General features: G+C 30.7%; 1 protein-coding gene and 2 long non-coding RNA genes across 3 annotated transcripts; 1 reads left to right on the forward strand and 2 right to left on the reverse strand.

Annotated features, from left to right (window-relative positions):
- Window positions 1-2,585: 2,585 nt before the first annotated feature.
- On the reverse strand, window positions 2,586-5,841 carry LOC124887315. Its single transcript, XR_007044784.1, has 2 exons — window positions 5,721-5,841; window positions 2,586-3,090 (listed from the first exon to the last, which is right to left on the reverse strand). It is a non-coding gene; the product is annotated as an uncharacterized LOC124887315 (long non-coding RNA).
- On the forward strand, window positions 2,978-5,933 carry LOC107857905 (probable glutathione S-transferase). Its single transcript, XM_047396771.1, has 2 exons — window positions 2,978-3,110; window positions 5,435-5,933. The coding sequence occupies exons 1-2, from the start codon at window positions 3,102-3,104 to the stop codon at window positions 5,783-5,785; spliced, it is 360 nt and encodes a 119-aa protein (XP_047252727.1). The 5' UTR covers window positions 2,978-3,101; the 3' UTR covers window positions 5,786-5,933.
- Window positions 5,934-13,736: 7,803 nt separating this feature from the next.
- Window positions 13,737-16,078, reverse strand: LOC124887275. Its single transcript, XR_007044667.1, has 2 exons — window positions 15,944-16,078; window positions 13,737-15,244 (listed from the first exon to the last, which is right to left on the reverse strand). It is a non-coding gene; the product is annotated as an uncharacterized LOC124887275 (long non-coding RNA).
- Window positions 16,079-20,626: the final 4,548 nt, after the last annotated feature.

Raw genomic sequence — 20,626 nt, forward strand, 5'->3', positions numbered from 1 at the left:
TTATCGATTTTCGATTTTTAAATATGCTAAAACAATAATCAAACTAATAAGATATTTTTTTATTGATTTTTAGTCCTTAACGGTTTGATTTTTGGTTTAATCGATAAGAAAAAGCTCATAAATTAAAAAAATAGTAACTAATATGAAAAGAAACCGAATCTTAGTTATAACCAAAATCCTACATGATGTGTTTTAATTTACAATAATCTTCAAGATTGAACAAAATGTTAGTTAGAAAATATTAAGAGTTTGTATAATTGAAATAATAGGTTTGTTAATTTGTAGAAGTTAAAAGAGAAATTAAGATATATATATATATATATATATATATATAATATTAAAAGTGCGAAGACCCTTAAAAAAGTGATTTAAACTTTTTGTCCTTCATTAAAAAGACCCCTTTTTAGACAAAACTGTCATTTCACTATTTTCTTTAATTATTATTTAATTATTTTTATTATATTAAATAGACTCCTAAAATATATGAGACTCCTAAAATATATGGAAAGAGAATCAATTAATATTTTTCCTTATACTGATCAATTACAATACTCCTAAAATAGGACTCTATTAAGGAAATACTTCTATAAATATTGAGATACAATTATTATTTAATTATTTTTATTATATTAACTGGAATCCTAAAATATATTGAAGGAGAATCAATTAATATTTTTCTATCAATTATGAAAATACTACTAAAATGGGATAGAAAAATACTCCTAAAATAGGAATATATTAAGAAAATACTTCTATAAATATTGAGATGCGTTTAACTACTGAAGAAATCAATTTACTTATTGGGATTCAACGTGTGTGTATATATAGCTTCTTTGTTTTTCATTCAAGTCATTCTTTAGGGTCAAAATTTTCGTTCACACAAGAATTATTTTCATCAAAATTGAAGCTTTGTGATCACTATTGTATTATTTTATTGTAATTTACAGGTCGTAGATGAATTTACAGGTGGTAGATGAATGTCGGGCAGCTTTGAGGATTTTTTTTTAGGTAAAGGTCAGATTTAATTGTATTATTTTTATATCTCTGTTTTGAGATTTTTTTTTTTTGCGTAAAGGTTAAGTTTAATTGTATTATTTTGATATCTCTATTATCGTATTTTTTTTTTATAGTTTACAGATGCTAGATGACTGTCAGACGACTTTGAGAAAATTTTTGTGTAATTATATTGTTTTGATGTCTCTATCATCGTATTGTTTTGTTGTAGTTTACAGGTGGTAGATGAATGTTGATCGACTTTGACAATTTTATTTTAAAGGTTATGTTTAATTAAATAAATTCTCTAAAAGATGTTGAATTTAATTATTGTATATATCTTTGTTATTTAGACAAATATCCTATTTAGCGTAAGATTTGAACTCAATAAAATGAGGTACACGCGCGAGACACGTACATCTAAACTAGTATATATCTGTCTATCTATCTATCTATATATATATATAGGTGTAAAATAGTAATTTAGTATATTGTTATTGGGTTTTCGATTGACCTAATAACCCAATAAGGGAAATCAAAATCGAACCAACAACCGAATAATTTTTTTTGTAAAATTATTAAAAATCGTTAATCCAATAGTATAATAACAATAAACCAACAACATTTTTATCGGTTCAATTTATTAATCAGTTTTTGCACAATCCTGAATGGAACAACTATTTTACTATATGAGCAACTAAAAGAAAGAAGAAGACTAGCATTATTCCTAGTTCCCTTACCCTTTGTTTGGATGGTGATTTGCTATGGTATGGTATGATATAATTATTAAGAGAACCATATTTGTTTTGATTGTTTATTAAAATTTATGGAATGATATGGTTTAATCTCATGATTTGGTAACCATGAAAACCTCATTTTATGTAACCACCGATTTGGTGGTATCCCATGATTTGCTTATTTTTTTTAACTATGCCCTTACTTAATATTATATAATCTTATTTTTCCTTCACCTTATATTATTTACCCCACCCCTATCCCTATCCCACCCCCTACTCCACTACCCCACCCCCAAATATTTCTTTAAAAAAATTATTTTTTTAGCCCCACCACCTTTATCATATTCGTTTTCATTATTTTGTGTTAAATATATACAAATGCTTTTAGAACTTTTTTTTCTTTGTGTTACGAACACAAGAAAATAAGAAAGAAACAATTTATTTTCTTGAATTTTTTTTTTTTGGATTCCATTATCAAACACATCCGTAGCATACACAAAAAATGCATTCAAACTTTGTATTTGTCGTCGGTGTCTCGTCTCAAAACATCCAAAAAATAAAAATTTGTTACTATAAAAAATAAATTCGATTATATTTATTTGATCTACTATTTTATTATCTTTATTAGAATTTACATGAATTTAACAACTTAATATATCTACATGACATAATTATGATAAAATAGTAGGAAGAAAATTATTTTATTAAAAATTATTAATAAATTTAATATTTATAATGATTAAGAGTATTATAATAAACTTACCAGTTACAATACAGTATCATACTATACTGTACTATACCATACCATACAGTATCATACATTATAATTCGCAAACCACAATCCAAACTTAGGTATTTTGAGAGAGAAGCAAACCACTCCTGATATTCATGTATTATAAAGTATTTGCAAAAGGAAAAGAAAAATGAGAAACTTTAGATCTGATCCTCACGAAGGTTCAAACTGAATTTAAGCCGACTTGAGTTGTCTGATCCTAAAGGAAGAAAGCTCCCATCTGTTCAGTTGAAGAAGACCTCTAACCTTTCTTGCCAAACCTTCACAGCTTGTAAAGATAATCTGTTATTTATAGTTAGCCCTATGTTGTCAAATTGTCTCCTCTATTTGTTATAGTATCCTCCATGGTGTGGTCATATCCCCTCCAATGTCGGAGGCAAGCAACTTTGGGTCAACTTCAATTATTATTTTGTAGAGGCCTTGTGCTTCACTGTTTGATTACAATCAACATCGTCCGACTCTCAGCCCAATTGCTCATACCTTGATCTAGATATACAAAATAGGACATAATGAATTTGCCCTTGCTGTATACTTCCCCTGCTCCACAGTTTACTTCTTGACAGCTACCTTGCAAAACAATGGAGGAGGTTTTTTACTACTTTGATGAATTTATATGTAAGTAGATGTTCAATTAGACTATGCGGTTGTGAAAATATTAAGGTAGATTTTTTGGATTCATAGTTTTCTAGTAAGGTTTCTAGAATATCTAGTGTAATTTCTAGAATAATCATATTGAAGAAATATCTAGATATTCTAATTAATTCTAGGTTGAATAATCTAGAAAAGGATAATATAGTTATTTGATATTTGTTTTAGGAAAGATCTAGATAGGGTGCTAAATATTTGAGGGATCTTTGTGGAAAAACATAGAACACTCTAGATTTGTAGCATTTATAACCAATCGAAAAATCAAATCCAAGTTCTCCCTTTCAATATCTTTTTAACCTTTCTAGCTTCCCCTTCTTAGTTGAATCTTCCGATATTAGTTAAATAATTTTGGGCTAATAGAAGATCTCTCCAACTACACCGTTCTTCTGCTATTCTCTACAGCAGTCTCTCCCACTCATTATCCAGTTTCAAACTACCAAAATTCTGCCCCACAATGTCAGCTAGAGATGGTCGAATGAACAACTCTGATCTTTTTATTGAAGGGGCTTCATTCCCATACCGAGATGCACACCTGGATCTCCAAATTAAAGCACCAAGTGATTAGTGCAAGGACTATTTTAGCCATGAATGAGGCAACCACATTAAGAGTTGTGTGGTTCCACCATTGCAGTAGCATCTGAGAAGTATTGACGAAAAGAGGTTTACATTTCATTCCAAATATCCTAATGAGTGAAACATCTTTTGGTTACTGATGATGATTTGTTGTTTGCAAGAGGTCATATTCAATCCATAAAAAGTTGGAGAGATTCACAAGTTTATTGTTAAATCTTGTATAAGGAAGGTATTAATTACTCAATAAAAATCTTACTTTTGGATCACCAAGGATTTGGGTTGATCTCATCTCTCAAACTTGCGAATGGCATGTCAATATATAACACTAACATTTTTAGGTAGTGAAAATATAACCCTAATGCCCCGCTTTCCCGTGATAAAACACTAGCTATAGGGGTGAGGGCTGCAGCACCAAGCACCAGATTTTGTACAACTGCGATGGCTCAAGACTCTTTTGTGCCATCAACAATTGTTACTGAAGCGCTTCAATGCCGAACACTGGCTGCTATATATTTTTACAAAAGAAATGTTTCAATTAATCATAACTTGCTCAAACCCACTTCTACCCCTTCCAAACGTTCATATCATTTTTAGGCACAGGACCTTCATTGTGTAACGCTTGATAATACCTTAATTTATTCATCAGGGTCGTAAATAGTCCAAATAAACAGTCAAGACTTACAGGGCCTTAAAAGTACAACCTAAGTGAGGCGAAGCGCCTATCCCTGTGCTTTTCTGCACCTTAGAACTTGAACGCACCTCAAAGGAAGGAGCCTATGATAACTCAGTTCATGAATCTACTGTTTGAGTTGGGTAAATCTTTATTAGTTGGATAGAACCTTCTACTTAAGTTTTAACACTTAATAAATGTCTTCAGTCAGTATGGAAGTGCCAAATTGGAAACACTGACTTGTCAAAGAAGAAAAGCAGCATATGCTTGTTCGAAAAGCCAGTTCTTTATTTTTCCATCTATAAAAATGAGGATAAAGTTCAAAAGATCAAAACAACAGCCTAAAAATTCCTTATCATAGTAAAACAAATAACAGAGAACCAAAATTGTGTGATGGCAGAAGTGAAATTCTTGGTCTTTGGTATAGCCCTTATAGTAACAGAGTTGAATGGGCTCTCAAGCTGAAGGGAGTTGAATATGAGTTTATAGAACAAGATCTACAGAACAAGAGCCCTCTGCTTCTTGAATCTAACCCTATTCACAAGAAAATTCCAGTGCTAATTCACAATGGAAAGCCCATTTGTGAGTCTATGGTCATTGTTGAATACATCGATGAAACGTTCGAAGGCCCTCCAATCTTGCCCAAAGACCCTTATGACCGAGCTATAGCTCATTTCTGGGCTAAGTTTTTTGCTGAAAAGGTTTATTTTTTTCGCCGCTATATACCGATTAATTTGAAATATATTTTCGTCATATTAGTGCGTTTACTTTTAGGTTCTTTTTCTTTTCTAGTCATATTATGTTAGATATGTGTATGTTGTCAGTAGAAACTATGGCATAATTTTTATATAATATTGGATTGAGAGTGTGAGTTGATGATATAATCAGTGAAGGAATATAACCGATTCCAACTTTCTTAGAATTGAAGATTGTTGTTATATTAGGAGTATATTAATTCCTATCCGCGGAATTGAGTAAAATTGTTATTGAAACTTAAATTTGGAGCGTTTTAATTTGCAGGGGCCAGCAGTTGGGAGAAGTTTCCTTCTTAAAGGAGAGGAACAAGAGAAAGCTAAAGAGGAAGTTTATGAGATGTTGAAAGTTCTTGATAATGAGCTCAAGGACAAGAAATTCTTTGTGGGTGACAAATTTGGATTTGCTGATATTACTGCAAATGCTTCGGCTCTTTGGCTGGGAGTTCTTGAAGAAGCATCTGGAGTTGTATTAGTGACAAGTGAAATGCTTCCAAATTTTTGTGCATGGAGAGATCAATACATTAATTACAGCGAAAACAAGAAATATTTACCTTTGAGAGATGAGTTGCTTGCCAAATTGAAAGCACGCGTTCAACCTGCAGCTGCTCCCAAGTAGACACGTTTTACTTAAGTGTAATTTCAAGTTTTTGTGTGGCAATAAAACTACCTACTGAAGAAAAATAGCTCATCCTACAAGTTTTTGTATGGCAATAATGCATGTGACTTGTAATTTCTTCTAGCATTTAAGTGATAAGAGCCTTCTTTTTGTCTTCACCTTTCCCAACTACTGTTGTTAGGAAACAAAAAATGGTTAAGCGAACTCCTAATTATTATCATCTGAGATTAGGTTGGGTGGATGAAATATCTTAATTCTTAATTTGAATTTCCAGCCTTGGGAATTCAAATTAATCAGATTGGTGGATTTCTAATTACCCAATGGCACCAAAATAGAAATGTTAGAATCATCTCTTTGGTCAATATGATGCACAATGCCTAGTTTGAAATCCATGTTCCAAACCCTTCGGTTACTGACATAATTCAAAATATAGATGTGTTCTTAACTGAAAGCAATCACTGCTAACACTGCTAGTGGGCCAATCTTTAATGACCCTCACGGTAATTTTTCTGTATTTTTATATATTTTTTTGTGTCTAGAGCTTTTTTATGACCGTCTCAAGTTATTTATGACTTGATGAGATTGATAGGTTGGTTTTCAGGCGATTCGTTTGAGAATTTTAGTAATATCTCATATACTGTGGAATATTTAATGTAAATTGGTATTTAGTAGAAATATAATTTATTACTCTTCTAGAATAATTTTAACTAAAATTTACATATATACAAGGTAACTTTAACTAATTACACTAAATTCCAATTTGGTAAAGTAATTACATAAATCCCAAATTAATTACTTAAATCCCTTATTTTTTTAACTTCTCTCTCTAACCCATTATACATCCAAAAACACACTGCTTCTGCGTTGCCTCTCCCATATTTTGCTCCCATCACAAACCCGTTTTTTTCTCCATAATTGAAACCCTTTTTTCACGCCAAAATCAAGCAACATGTACTTAGAGGTTACCAATTTGTAAGTTTTCAAGCATTAATTGAACTTTTTGATTTTCTTCATTGTTTTTTGAATTCTTTTGTTTCAAATTTACTAAATCGGGATAATTTTTGATTCTTGTTTGGTTGCATGTTGGTTATTATGAAATTACCTTCTTTTATAATCCCTATTTCAGGGTAAATATGATACTACCTTATTGCTCAATCCTAATGCATTGGTGGTATTTCTGATATTGTATGTCTTCTAGTTTTTTCTGGAGCCCATGAAGGTGCCTCAGGTAGAGTCAAAACTAAGAGTTTTTCTCTTCAAGATTTAGTTCATCTCAGGTTTGTTTGCATCTGGTAATCTTTTAACGTAAGTATCTTCTATCGTCTGAAATTAACTTTATCTCAGGTCACAGACTTCAAAAAAAGCTTAAACACAGTGAACTCTCATTATGAAGAGGTACTTTTCTATGTTCTGTATTTCTCTTCGTCGTTTTCCATATTTTCTTAGCATAACTCAGTTTGCTTGTAGCAGGTCTGACATTCTCTCAGACTGAAGGAAATATTAAAGAAAATAGTGTATCTAGGGAATGCATTTAACCAGGGAACTGTCAGAGGTAAGAATCTCCATCCCTCTTGCAATTCTTCAAAATCTCATCTTTCTAATCTGGACTATTGCAGGAAAGTTTGATAAACATGTTGACTTTGTGAATGTCTGAATATTGTATAAGGTTACATTATACATTTTGATAATTATGTAAATAATTTATGTATAAGGATAATATATTTATATGTATAGTGTGCCATTATACATTATGAAAGATTATATTTTAATGTATAATTTATAATATATATGGCATTATAATTGATTGTTATACAAGTAGAAAGTCTTAATATTGTATAGTGTTACATTATACCTTTTGATAAGCTTATAGAATGTCAATTGCATGCAAATTATATTTTAATGTATAATTTATAATATATATGGCATTATACATTAGTTTTTTCTGACAAACTAATATAAATCTTAAGAATTGTATAATGTTACATCATTTTTTCTTCAAATTAGGGATTGTGGTGTCTTTGTGATTGCATATACAGAAATATTAAGTGAAGCACTGCCAGTGCAATCATGTGATTTTGATGTTGAAAGTCAACATGCACGCTATGCTTCATTACTATGACATTACGGAGTGACAAAGGCAAATCAAGCATACACAAGTGATAATGACGATCCTCCTCGTTCAAGGAATAATTTCCCAAAATCAACTGATGAAAGTGTAATTGTTACTTTAGAGTAGCACTTTTTTATAATAGTCAACATGAAAACATCTAATTGTTGTTTTAGTATTTGATGTTAAACAGCTACAATATTGATTATTTTTTTGATGTTGAATTTTAATTTAGAATTTACGGCTGTCCTTAATCTTTCAATACATACATATCTGTTGAAGAGGTGTATTGCAATGATGTACTACATATTGTATTGTTTCTATATAGTTTGATAGATATTACGTTTGTCATACATTATATTATATATAACATATAAAAATAAATTAGACATTAATGTGTTATTGTATATCTAACACATTGTATTATTTCCACTATGTAAATTCGTTTTCAACAACAACAACAATAAACCCAGTGTATTTCCACATAGTGAGGTCTGGGGAGAGTAAGATGTACGCAGTCCATACCTCTACCTCTAAAGAAGTAGAAAGGCTGTTTCCGATAGACCTCCGGCTCGGGACACGAAATACTACACAAATACATAGTAAAGCATGGAACAAGATGGAATAACATAAATACGACACCCACAAGTAATACAAAACAGAGTAAAGTAAACAGATTCATAATAAAGCATGAAATAAGGTATCATAACAAGAATAATACCCCCACCAAGTAATTCCCTCCACTAGCGACCCAAATTGATCCTAGCCTTCTGCCCTAACTATGTAAATTCGTTTTATAAGTTAATAATACAATGAACATGTCACTCATACATTTAGAGTTATGTATTACATAACATCATACAAATTGTTAAAAGTATATTACTTAATTGAAAATAATGAAAATTTTAACATCATACATATTAATAAAGTATAAAACTATATCATAAATTTGTTAGATTCTGTTAAAGTATTCAACATTTATTACTTTGTGATAGTTTTCAATATTTAATGTATGATTGGTACGCACATAAGAGTAAGTTATACAACACAAAATTTATATCATACATGTACATTTAAGTATAATATATTATCATACACATAACACATTATTGAGTGTCAACTAACATTTGAATAAAATAGAACACATGATTGTGCCTTTTATTTTGTTGTTTAAACATAAAACTATACATGTCGTCAGTTATAAAGGTAATAAATAAGACAATGCAATATGATCTATGTATAATGTACCACATTGTATTATTTTCAGTATGCAAATTCTTTTATAAGCTAATAATACACTGAACATGTAACTCATACATTTAGAATTATGTATTACTTAATATCATACAAATTGTTAAAAGTTTATCACTTAGTAGAAAATAATGAAAATGTTAACATCATACATATTACTAAAGTATAAAAATATATCATAAATTAATTACATACCATTGACGTATTTTACATTTATTACTTTATGATTATTTTCAATATTAAATGTATGATTGGTACGCAAATAAGAGTACGTTATACTAAAAAAAATTTATATCATACATATAAACTTAAGTATAATACATTATCATACACATAACACATTATTGAATGTCAACTAAAATTTGAATAAAATACGACACATGAGTGTGTCCTTTAATTTTGTTGTTTTAAACATAAAATTGTACATGTGGTCAGTTACAAAGGTAATAAATAAGGCAATGCAATTTGATCTATGTATAATGTAGAACATTGTTATGAAAATGTCAAACACTTATTAAGAAGTAAACTTCAACTAACAATATAAAACATAATTCAAAATTATTCAAGAGTGTCAACATAATCTAAGTAAAATGATTATTCAAACAAAACCAAACTAAGCATCAGCATATAGATAAAACAATTATCTTTGTCACATTTTCTTTGGGAAGAAATCGCACATCCCTCGGTTGTGACCTGTACGTCCGCATTTACCGCAACAGTTCGAACATGAAGTCAGTGATTCACTTAATTTCAAATTTATTTCTTTCGTTGTCTTACCTGGAGGTCTTTTGTATTTGAGTGGCCCAACTTCTTAATCATCAACAAATTATGGAACATTTCAATCCTTTATGTCTGGCATTGAAACTATTGGGAGTTTATATATCTTGACAATAGTGTTTGGCCTATACAATTCTGAGCAGTAACAATCATAATCTTTTACATCAACACTTTTACTCTTTAATACGATAATTGCGTGTGGACATGGTATTCAATCAATTTGATACCGGTCACAGTTGTACGTGCCACGATCATTATCAACAATATACCTTCTTCCCGATTCATATACATAGTAAAAATAACTATCAGCTACTTTAACCTATTAGAAATGAATTATTTAATATAGATGTTCCAAATGATTCATACAAGATGCCTTGAGGACCCATTTGCAGTCTTTGTTACGACAGTGCAGTACATAGATGCATCAAATAAAAACAGATAGTCAATGTATTAATATCGATATAAAATTCTTGATTCTAATTAAAATATTGAAATTGCCCCTGTTACGGTGTCAATATACATTCGTTCTAATGTATAATTACATATTATACATTATTTATACATCTTTCAACAAACAGATAACAATGTCCAAACAACAATTCCTTCAAAACACCTATTACAAAAAAAATCATACATTAAACCTTCAATAAATTATGATAATATTTCAGTTCATGTCTTTGTTTGTCAGATCATTTAGTAAAGGTGTTGAAGCCATTCGATATCGCATATTTTGCCATTACTGAATAAATATTAAAAAATTCACCCCACCACCCCAACCTCTTTCCCTTGCACCCCTCTCCTTACCCTTCAAAATTTTCCCTCTTTTTCCCATAGAAATAAACACACATACACTCTTAACAATACACAACACTCACACACAGAGATATATATACACGGTGATTTACACACTCACACAGATAGAGGAAAATAGAGAGAAACAGAGGAAATGCGAGAGGAAATTGGGAAAAAGTGAGTGAAAGATATTAAAGGAAATAGTTAGAGAACGAAAAAGGCAAACTCAGCTCCGGCTGGATTTTTCAATGAAATTTTAACCAGAATTTCCTCAATCATGTAATTCGACAACTTTCTCCCAAAACCCAATCAAATCCAATGACTAACACCCAAAAATCATCGGAAAATCCACTACAAGCCCCGAAATTTCTCCCTTTTGTGTCTTTTTGATGTATTTAACTTTAATTTTTTTTGAACATCGTCAATATTCAATTCCATCGCGATCGTCACAATCAATTTTAAAAATTTAATACTTTCATAAACAATAATGGCATCACTTTTGTATGATTTATAACTGATTTTCGACTCCCAAACACCGAAATGACGCAACAATATGGGGATGTTTATTTTTTTTCCAGAAATCAAGAAAAAATAGGATTTTTTTTCCTTAAGAGCGTATATCAACAATGATGAAAATTAACTGTCATGTTTAAGATTTTTTTTTTTAAATTTAACTTTCAGTTACTATATTAACTCATACTCTACTTAATTATAGGTATTTAATAGCGTAATTTAAGGATTTAAAAGATATTTTCTGATTGCTATTTTCATAATTATAGGCAAAACATTTTTATCATACATCCTATCAGTGTATAACAAACTCACAAATGTATAAGTATATTTTGCAAAATAGGGAGAGAGAAAACCTAAAGGGATTATCTGTAAATACTTTCATATTACACGAGATTTCTGTGGTTTTTACTAATTTTAACTTGTATAAAAATTCTTTAGTTATGATATAATTATATTACTTTATAATAACTTTTATAGTCTATTAATATTTTAAGCGGAGATAGTAAATCTAGAAATGTTAAAATATTATTATCATATAGTAAAGGTTTTATTAGAAATAATTTTCTATTAATTATGATGTATTCAAAATATTATATTTATATTACCATGAACCTATGCAATACTCGAGTATATACATAACAAGATTAAATTTGATAAATAATAGATATATATGTGTACATACATGACATATGTCACATTAAGTATCAAAATAATTAGTTTAAGTGGCAATGGTAGGAGTTACTGGTGATGAGTGGGTTAGGTAACAAAGGTAATTAAGTTAAAAGCGACAAAAAAGTTTCAAAATGATGTGTAGGTGACTCAAGTTTTAATAATTGACTGTAGGTAACAATTACTTTATTAGTAATTAAGAAAGTTGGGGTAGTTTGAGAATATCCCACAAGTTTCTTAATTTATATTTTATCCAAATGTTGACCCAATATAATAGAAAACGGTGGAAAAAATGCACGTTTCTCTCGCTCTTCTCATCCATTGTTGTTTTCTCTCTTCGTGATTTTTTGTTGTTCATTATTGTTGCTGCTTTATTCATCATCTTCTACTTCATTATCATCATTTTCTTCTTCATTATCATCTCCATCTTCATCTTATTGACCATTGTTGTTATTGTTATAGCTACTGCTGCTACTTGACTAATTTTTTTTAGGTCAAATTTTGTTTTGTACATCTGTTTGACATTACTTCATAGGTAACTTTGGAAAGTAAAATTATGATTTTTAGTTGAATTTGTCATCTAGGTGCACTGCTACTGCTGTTTTTTTCAACAAATAAAAGAAGAACCCGGACATGAATCCAATATATGAGTCATATGTTGCAACAGATGACTCATATATTGCGACAGATGAGTCATCTGTTGCAACGGAAGACTTATATATTGGATTCATGTTTATGATTCTATAGTTCTGTAATACAAATTGAACAGATGGACCATCTGTTGCAACAGATTAATCATCTGATGTAATGGATTAGTCATCTATTGCAATATATGAATCATCAGTCCAACAGATGAATCATCTATTACCACAGATGAATCATTTGTTGCCACAGATGACTCACATATGTCAACAGGACCCGAAGTTGATTCCAACAGGTGAGTCATTTATTGCAACATAACATAATTATTATTATTATTATTATTATTATTATTATTATTATTATTGTCAATCGGCCAATTGTCAACTGGCAGCGACAGGACCCTTCCCAGCCTTCGAATCTCATAAAGCTGCCTTGTTGTCATGGTGCCCAGCTCCACTGGAGTTCATGAATCTTCCTTTCAAGTTTCTGCACGGTGTCGTGCAGAAACACCATGTCCCAACCCAGATCAACCACATCTAGAATGCACATGCATTAACTAAAAATATAAAATACTAAAGAAAGGGAAAAAGTCCGACAATTTTATATAAAGAAAAAAAACATACCTCAATAGACGAAAAAGGAATCTGCTCTTTGAAGAGAAGTGGTTGAAGATGTAAAGGTGTTTTTATAAAAGACAAGATATAATAAATAAATAAAGTGGAGTAGACTGAACGAGTAAGGAGTGACCTATTTTATAGAGGATTGAATTTGAATGTGTTAGTCAAAAAGCCACGACTGTTCACCTCTTTTTTAATAATTACATCCCTTAATTAAATAAAATTGGTGACTTTTCGACTATTTAAATTAAAAAAATAAATTTAAATACCAAAAAGGTGAAAAATCATGAATTTTCACCTTTCTAATAACCATTTATTTATATTAAATTAATAACCCTTTTCATTGAGTTCTTTCAAACATATGACCCTTCTGTTGCAACATGTTAGTGATATGTTGGATTAAATAAAACAACTAGCAAGACCTTTTTTGATTTCTTTTCAATAGATATGTAATCTATTTCAATAACTTACCTGTCTGTTTGATAAATTCCAACAAATGAATTATCTGTTTCAAAAGGTAGCTAATTTTTTGATTCAATCAAACTACCTTTTCGTGTATTATACACTACTTCATGATGGGAACTGAAGATAAAACACTATTTTATTGCTGTCATTGATGAGAACAGATGGGGTAAAAAGAATAAGGTATGTGAAAATAGATGGATCCACTTTCATATGTGTGAGGTATGTATTACTGATCAGGTTTTCGTGACAAACACACATAAAGTACAATGATTTTGTGAATGTTATTTTTTACTGATTAGACATTGATCATTAAAATAAAATTTTTCCTTTTACAGTTAAGTTTGGTAGGTCCGAACTTATAAGGCTGAGGGACTTACAAGGCGGTGTGTGTCCCATGCTATAGTCTAATGATGGTTTTGCTAATGTTTATGTTTACGTGTTTAGTTTGGAGAAGGGATAAAGATTTGATGGCAGTGTAGATGTTTAATAGTGATAGGATTGATTTTAAGGGTTCAATGGATTGTTGAAAGGCCTCAGAATTCTCTCACTGCAGCAAACAAGAATGGAAATCCATAGAAATTCCCCAAGGTCTAAATTTAAATAGATGGGTTTCTCGGGGAGATAATTATTGAGAAGAAGGTGTTGTAGGAGAATATCTGCGAGAGAAGAGGGATAGAGCTATTGAATACTATATCATCTCAAACCTTATTACAGAAGAAATACAAGGTTTTAAAGGACCTCATCTAAAATTCACACCATAAAATATTCTTCGAGGGATGATTTTGTTCCTGAGAAATTAGATCTTAGTCTATAAAATGCACACTCATCTAAAGTTGGGAGATATGCAACAACAGGTGTGGATACTTTCAGTTTGTACTTTAGATGGGTGTGTATTTTACAGTCTGAGATCTAATTTCTCAGGAAAAATCATCCCTCGAAACATATTTTACACTGTGCATTTTAGATGAGTTCCTTTCAAACCTTGTGTTTCTTCTGTAATAAGGTTTGAGATGATATAGTCTTCAACAACTCCCTTCCTGTCTCGCAGGTATTCTCCAACAACACCTTCTGCTCTATAATCATCTCCCCGAGAAACCCATCCATATAAATTTGAACTTGGATAATTTCTATGAAATTTTTATTCTTGTTTGCTGTAGTGAAAGGATTCGGAGGCCTTTCAACAATCCATTGAACCCTTAAAACCAGTCTTATCACTATTAAACATATACACTGCCATCAAATACTTATCTCTTCTCTAAACTACCCACATAGATATAAACATTAGCAAAATCATTATTAGATTAGCAGGGTATCCACACCACCTTCTAGGTTCCTCTGCCTTATTAGTTTGAACCTACCAAACTCAACTGTAAAAGGCAAGTTCTTTTTTTAATGATCAATGCCTAATTGGTAAAAATCAACATTCACAAAATCATTCAACTTTATGTGTGTTTTCCATGATAAATTGATCAGTAACACATACTTCGCACATATGAAGTACTTGTATACATCGATTTGCAAGCAGCTTTTTCCTCTGAGAACCCATCTTTACTCTAACCTTTTAAGTTGGTCGATCAAAAGTTGATCCCACTTTCAGTTTTCTTTCTTTTGGGAGACATCTTTTATCTACAAATAAAATTAAAATTGATCTCTACATAATTCTAAAAAAGTAATACAAAATTTAATAAATACAATACATTTCAATAATAATTTCAACAGATGACCCATATGTTGCAACAAACCACCTCCTTGTTGTAACAGATTACACACCTATTAAACAGATGACCATCCTATTGAAATAAATAAGTCATATGTTGGAAGATCTATTTTAATTTTTTTCCAGCGGTTGTTTCTTCTATTTCAACAAATGGGGAATCTGTTGGAAGATCTATTTTAATTTATTCCATCAGTTATTTCATCGGTTGCAACAAATGGGGATTCTGTTGGAAAACCTATTTTAATATCTTCCAATAGATTTTCCACCTGTTGTAAGACCAACACTAATACCACCAATACCAACATCAACACCAACACCAACACCAACACAACAACACCAATACGAACAACACCAACAAGATCAACAAGGATTTTTAGTTTAAGATCTCAAGGGTCATGACTTTGATTATTTAATTAAAAAAATAATTTATAAATAAATAATAAGTGAAAAAATATGCTATACACAAGATTTTATTTTGTAACTATTTAATTTAAATAACCATTTTTCATCAAAGAAGATATGATAAATTTCAATGAATCACGAAAAGAATAAAGTAGAAGAAAAGAAGGCAGGAATATCATAGAATATAAACCAGTGAAATCACATACCTCATGTATATAGATATATTATTTTGGTTCTGATGGTGATGAGATTCTAATTCTCAGCTAAAAGAGGAGAGAAAAGACAAAAAAAAAAAGAAAACGGTTGTGGTTGGTTTAAATAAAAAAGAGAGAGGAGAAAAGAAAAATATTTTTTTGAGAGAAAATTGTAGAGATAGTTTTTAATATTTATTGGTGGTGGTTTTGGTATTTGAAAATATCCAAATTCTATGCTAATTTTTAGCTCAAGAGCAACCACGTATGGTGTTGCTATTGAGATTGTGAAAACGTGTCAACCAACAATAAAATCTATCAATTTGGGATAGACCCTAAAATAGCTATATAATTAACACTATTACTGATCATGTTAGTATTATTAATTTACGATAGATATATCCAATATATCTCAACTCATTTGACAACAACATGAAGAATCATTTTCAACTTAGGAGCTACTACTACTCTTTGTTCCTTGTCTTATTCCTGTTTATGATCATATCCTTCCACTACACTATTGGAAGTGATGGTGTCATTGAAAAGGCAATACAAGATAACCTGTTTACTTTTCTCTATTTATTATTACTTGTGGGTGTCGTATTTATGTTATGCCATCTTGTTCCATGCTTTACTATGTATTTGTGTAGTATTCCATGTCTCGAGCCGGGGGTCTATTGGAAACATCCTTTCTACTTTTTTAGGGGTAGAGGTATGGAATGCGTACATCTTACCCTCCCCAGAACTCACTATATGGGAATACACTGGGTTTGTTGTTATTGTTGTTTATTTCAAAAAGAAAATTGATTTATCTAATAGATGGGTAATCTGTTGCAACAAATTCTATCTGTTTGATATTTTCTAATAGATGTGTCACCTATTGCAGTAGATGTCTATATTTATCTGATAATTTCCAATAGATAAGTCATCTGTTGTAGCAGATTACCCATCTGTTGTAACAGATAACTGTAATTATTTGATAATTTTCAACAGATCTGTCATCTGTTGCAATAGGTTAGTCATCTGTTTATTCAATTTAAGCCATTAATTGTAATAACTAAATTGATTTAGCTAAAATCAAATATGAATTGATACATTCAATTATAATTGATCAATTAATCTCATTGCAATTACATGATCAACTGTTGTGTTCGTTCTGAGTAAGTTGATCAGTTGATCATTTTTATTTGAAATGGTTCAAATCAAGCCATTGATTGTAATAACTACATTGATTTAGCTAAAATTAAATATAAATTAATACGTTCAATCACTATTGGTTAATTGATCCCATTACAATTACATGATCAACCGTTGTGTTAGTTTTGAGTAGGGTGATCAATTGATCAATTTTACTTGAAATGGTTCTAATAAAGTCATTAATTGTAATAACAAAGTTGATTTAGCTAAACTCAAAGATGAATTGACATGTTTAATTACAATTGATCAATTTAGTTCATTGCAATTACATGATCAACTGTTGTATTCATTCTGAGTAGGGTGATCAATTGATCAATTTTACTTGAAATGGTTCAAATCAAGCCATTAATTATAATGACTAAATATATTTATCTAAAATTAAATATGAATTTCTACATTCAATTACAACTGATTAATTGATCTCATTGCAATTACATGATCAGTTGTTGTGCGCGTTTTGAGTAGGGTGATCAATTGACCAATTTTACTTCAAATGGTTCAAATCAAGCCATTAATTGTAATAACTAAATTGATTTAGCTAAACTCAAAGATGAATTGATACGTTTAATTACAATTGATCAATTGATCTCATTGCAATTGTATGATCAACTATTGTGTTCGATCTTAGTAGGATAATTAATTGACCAATTTTTAGTTGAAATGGTTCAAATCAAGCCATTAATTATGATAACTAAATTGATTTAGCTAAAATCAAAGATGAATTGATACGTTCAATTAGAACTGATCAATTGATCTCATTGCAATTACATGATCAATTGTTGTGTTTGTTCTGAGTTGGGTAATCAATTGACCAATTTTACTAGAAATTGTTCAAATCAAGCCGTTAATTGTAATAACAAAATTGATTTAGATAAAATCAAGATGAATTGATATGTTTAATTACAATTGATCTCATTGCATTTACATGATCAACTGTCGTACAATTAATTGCAACAAATTTAATTTTCCACAACATATAATTCATCCGTTGGAAATTATCAAACAGATAAACTCCTCTGTTGCAACAAATGATACACTCATTGCAACAGAGGATTTTATCTGTTTGGTCATTTCAAACATATTACTCATTTGTTTTAATAGATTACTAATCTGTTGCAATAGATTATTTTATTTGTTTGGTCATTTCCAAATCTGTTGGAATGAATGTTTTTAATTGATCCAACAAATGACTCATATGTTGAAAATTATCAAATAAATATGAACTTGTAATTAATTAATATTAATATTAAATTAATAATAAATTCATTTTTAGTTGCAATTAAACTTAATAAATGAAAACTAATTTTAGTGAAATTAATTATATTTATTTGTTTTAAAATAGATAAAATTTATCCCCTTTTAAAAACTTAATTAAGATCAACTGAGACCAAATTAACATTTTCTAAACTTGTCATTTTTTTTCAAAATACAAATCAACCCATACAACTCATCCATTTGCGAGAAAAATATTTCATCATTTTAAGTCTCGAGTTCTCTCTTTTCTCTCTCTCTCAATAATACAAACAATAACTACTCAACATATTGCTCAAGCCTTCACAACAGATCAATTTTCTTCCCATTTTCAATCACAGTTTAGTTGTTATTTTTGACCCTTTTCTTTCTTGTATTTGTCATTTTCTCTCTTTTCATAGGTAATAGAGTTCGAGAACAGTTTTATATTTGTTGTTTTCTTAAAAAATTAGGGTTTTTTTAGTTAATAATGAAAGATAAGATTTATAGTTTTATTATCTTCGAGAATGGGTTAACAATTTTGAATTTTAATGCTAAAAACGTGTAAAGAACCTAGGAAAACTCTAGTTTTTATCACAATGTTCTGTTGAGCGTCGTGGTATTATTGGATGGTGTTTATGGTGTTGTTTCTGGATGTTGGTGGTGTTCGTATTATTGTTGGTGGTGGTCTTAGTGTTATTATTCTTGGTGTTGGTGTTGGTGTTGGTGTTGGTGTTGGTATTACTGGTGGTGTTAGTATTGGTAGTGGTGTTGGTATTTGATAACGCTCAATCTACAGCTCTCGTGGGAGTGTAAAGCGGTCGTTAGCAAATATAGAACCCAACCTGGGTTGGGTATCGATCCCACAGAGAATAGCTTGGCCAACAAGCAAGAGAAATTACTAGACTTTTAGTGCAAGTCTCGTAGGAAAGGGGGGATTGTAGTATGTAACCAAAACAAGAATGTAAGAACTGAAAATAGCAAAATAAAGAGAGATTGTCACGTGTGTTGTAAACAATGAGAATTGAGGCGTTGGGGTTATGTCCACCTTCTGAGGTATACGTCTCTATTGGCTATGAGTGTGTAGAGTCTTGACATGTAATTGCTTATAGAGAATTGTAGTCGATGGTAAATCCAAGCGTCTCTCGACCTAAACAAGGACTATTTCACTTTAACTCTCTCGAGCTTAAAGCGTGACTAACGGTACGAATTCTCCAAGAAGTTAGTCCAGGTACGGCACTAGCTTTTTAATAGGAAAGGGTGTCCTACTACCTTGACATTATCTCTTTTCCAGACAAATAACTTTTCTCTCGAACAAGTCAGATGTTAGACTGGCGTTGGTCTATGCGTCTTCTTTTCTAGACAAATAACCTTTCTCTCGAACAGGTTAGATGTTAGAATGGCGTGTTCTTGTGTTTGAACCGCAAAGAATGTAGATTTAAGATGAAGAGAATAATGATATAAGCAATATACTTGTCTTGAACTCACAAACTCATAGCTATAGATAGTAACTCATTCGGCTTCCATAACCCCAACTAAGAGATTTAGTTACCCATGAATGCGAAGGATATCACGCTTTGCATGGTGGATGGCGTGAATAGTAGGTGTTTGGCGTGTGGTTTTAGTGATTCCGTAGCAAGTAACGATTCTCTTGTTGTGGAATTTAAGAGTAGAAGAATGAAGAATTGAGAATGGGTTGTAGGAAGATGTCTTAATTGTAAGGAGATGAATGAATTGTCAGAATGTCTCCCCCCCCATCTTAAAATCTCTAACATGATAGGGTATTTATAATACTCCTATCCTACTCCTACTAAACTAATAAAATAAATAACCAAATCCTAATATACTAATGAAATCCTTGACCCAATTGTACTAGGGTAAGGTTACAAAATTATAATCCAAATAGAATGATGAAACACATAACCTAATTGCACTAGGTTAATGTATTATGGCAAAAATCCAGCTTTGTGTCTGTAAGTCCCAAAGTCTTCAGAAATGCTGTTTTAGCCCGGGACAGATTTTCCATGCAGCAGATTTAGTCCTTTATGCGTCCAGCTCCTTTCCATCTCGTTTGTGAGCTTTCTTTTGCGTCAAGTAAGCCATAAATTGCTGTATTTTGCATCATTTATACCTGAAACTTTCCTAATCACATTTGTTAGCTCATTTACAGGAAAAAGGACTAAAAGTGTACGAAATAGATAATTAGTTCTCGAAACTAGGCTAAAATATGGGCAAAATATATTGATATAGGCGCGTAATTTCGCCTATCAT

Source organism: Capsicum annuum, chromosome 9 (genome assembly GCF_002878395.1).
Source record: "Capsicum annuum cultivar UCD-10X-F1 chromosome 9, UCD10Xv1.1, whole genome shotgun sequence".
NCBI classification, from domain to species: Eukaryota; Viridiplantae; Streptophyta; class Magnoliopsida; order Solanales; family Solanaceae; genus Capsicum; species Capsicum annuum.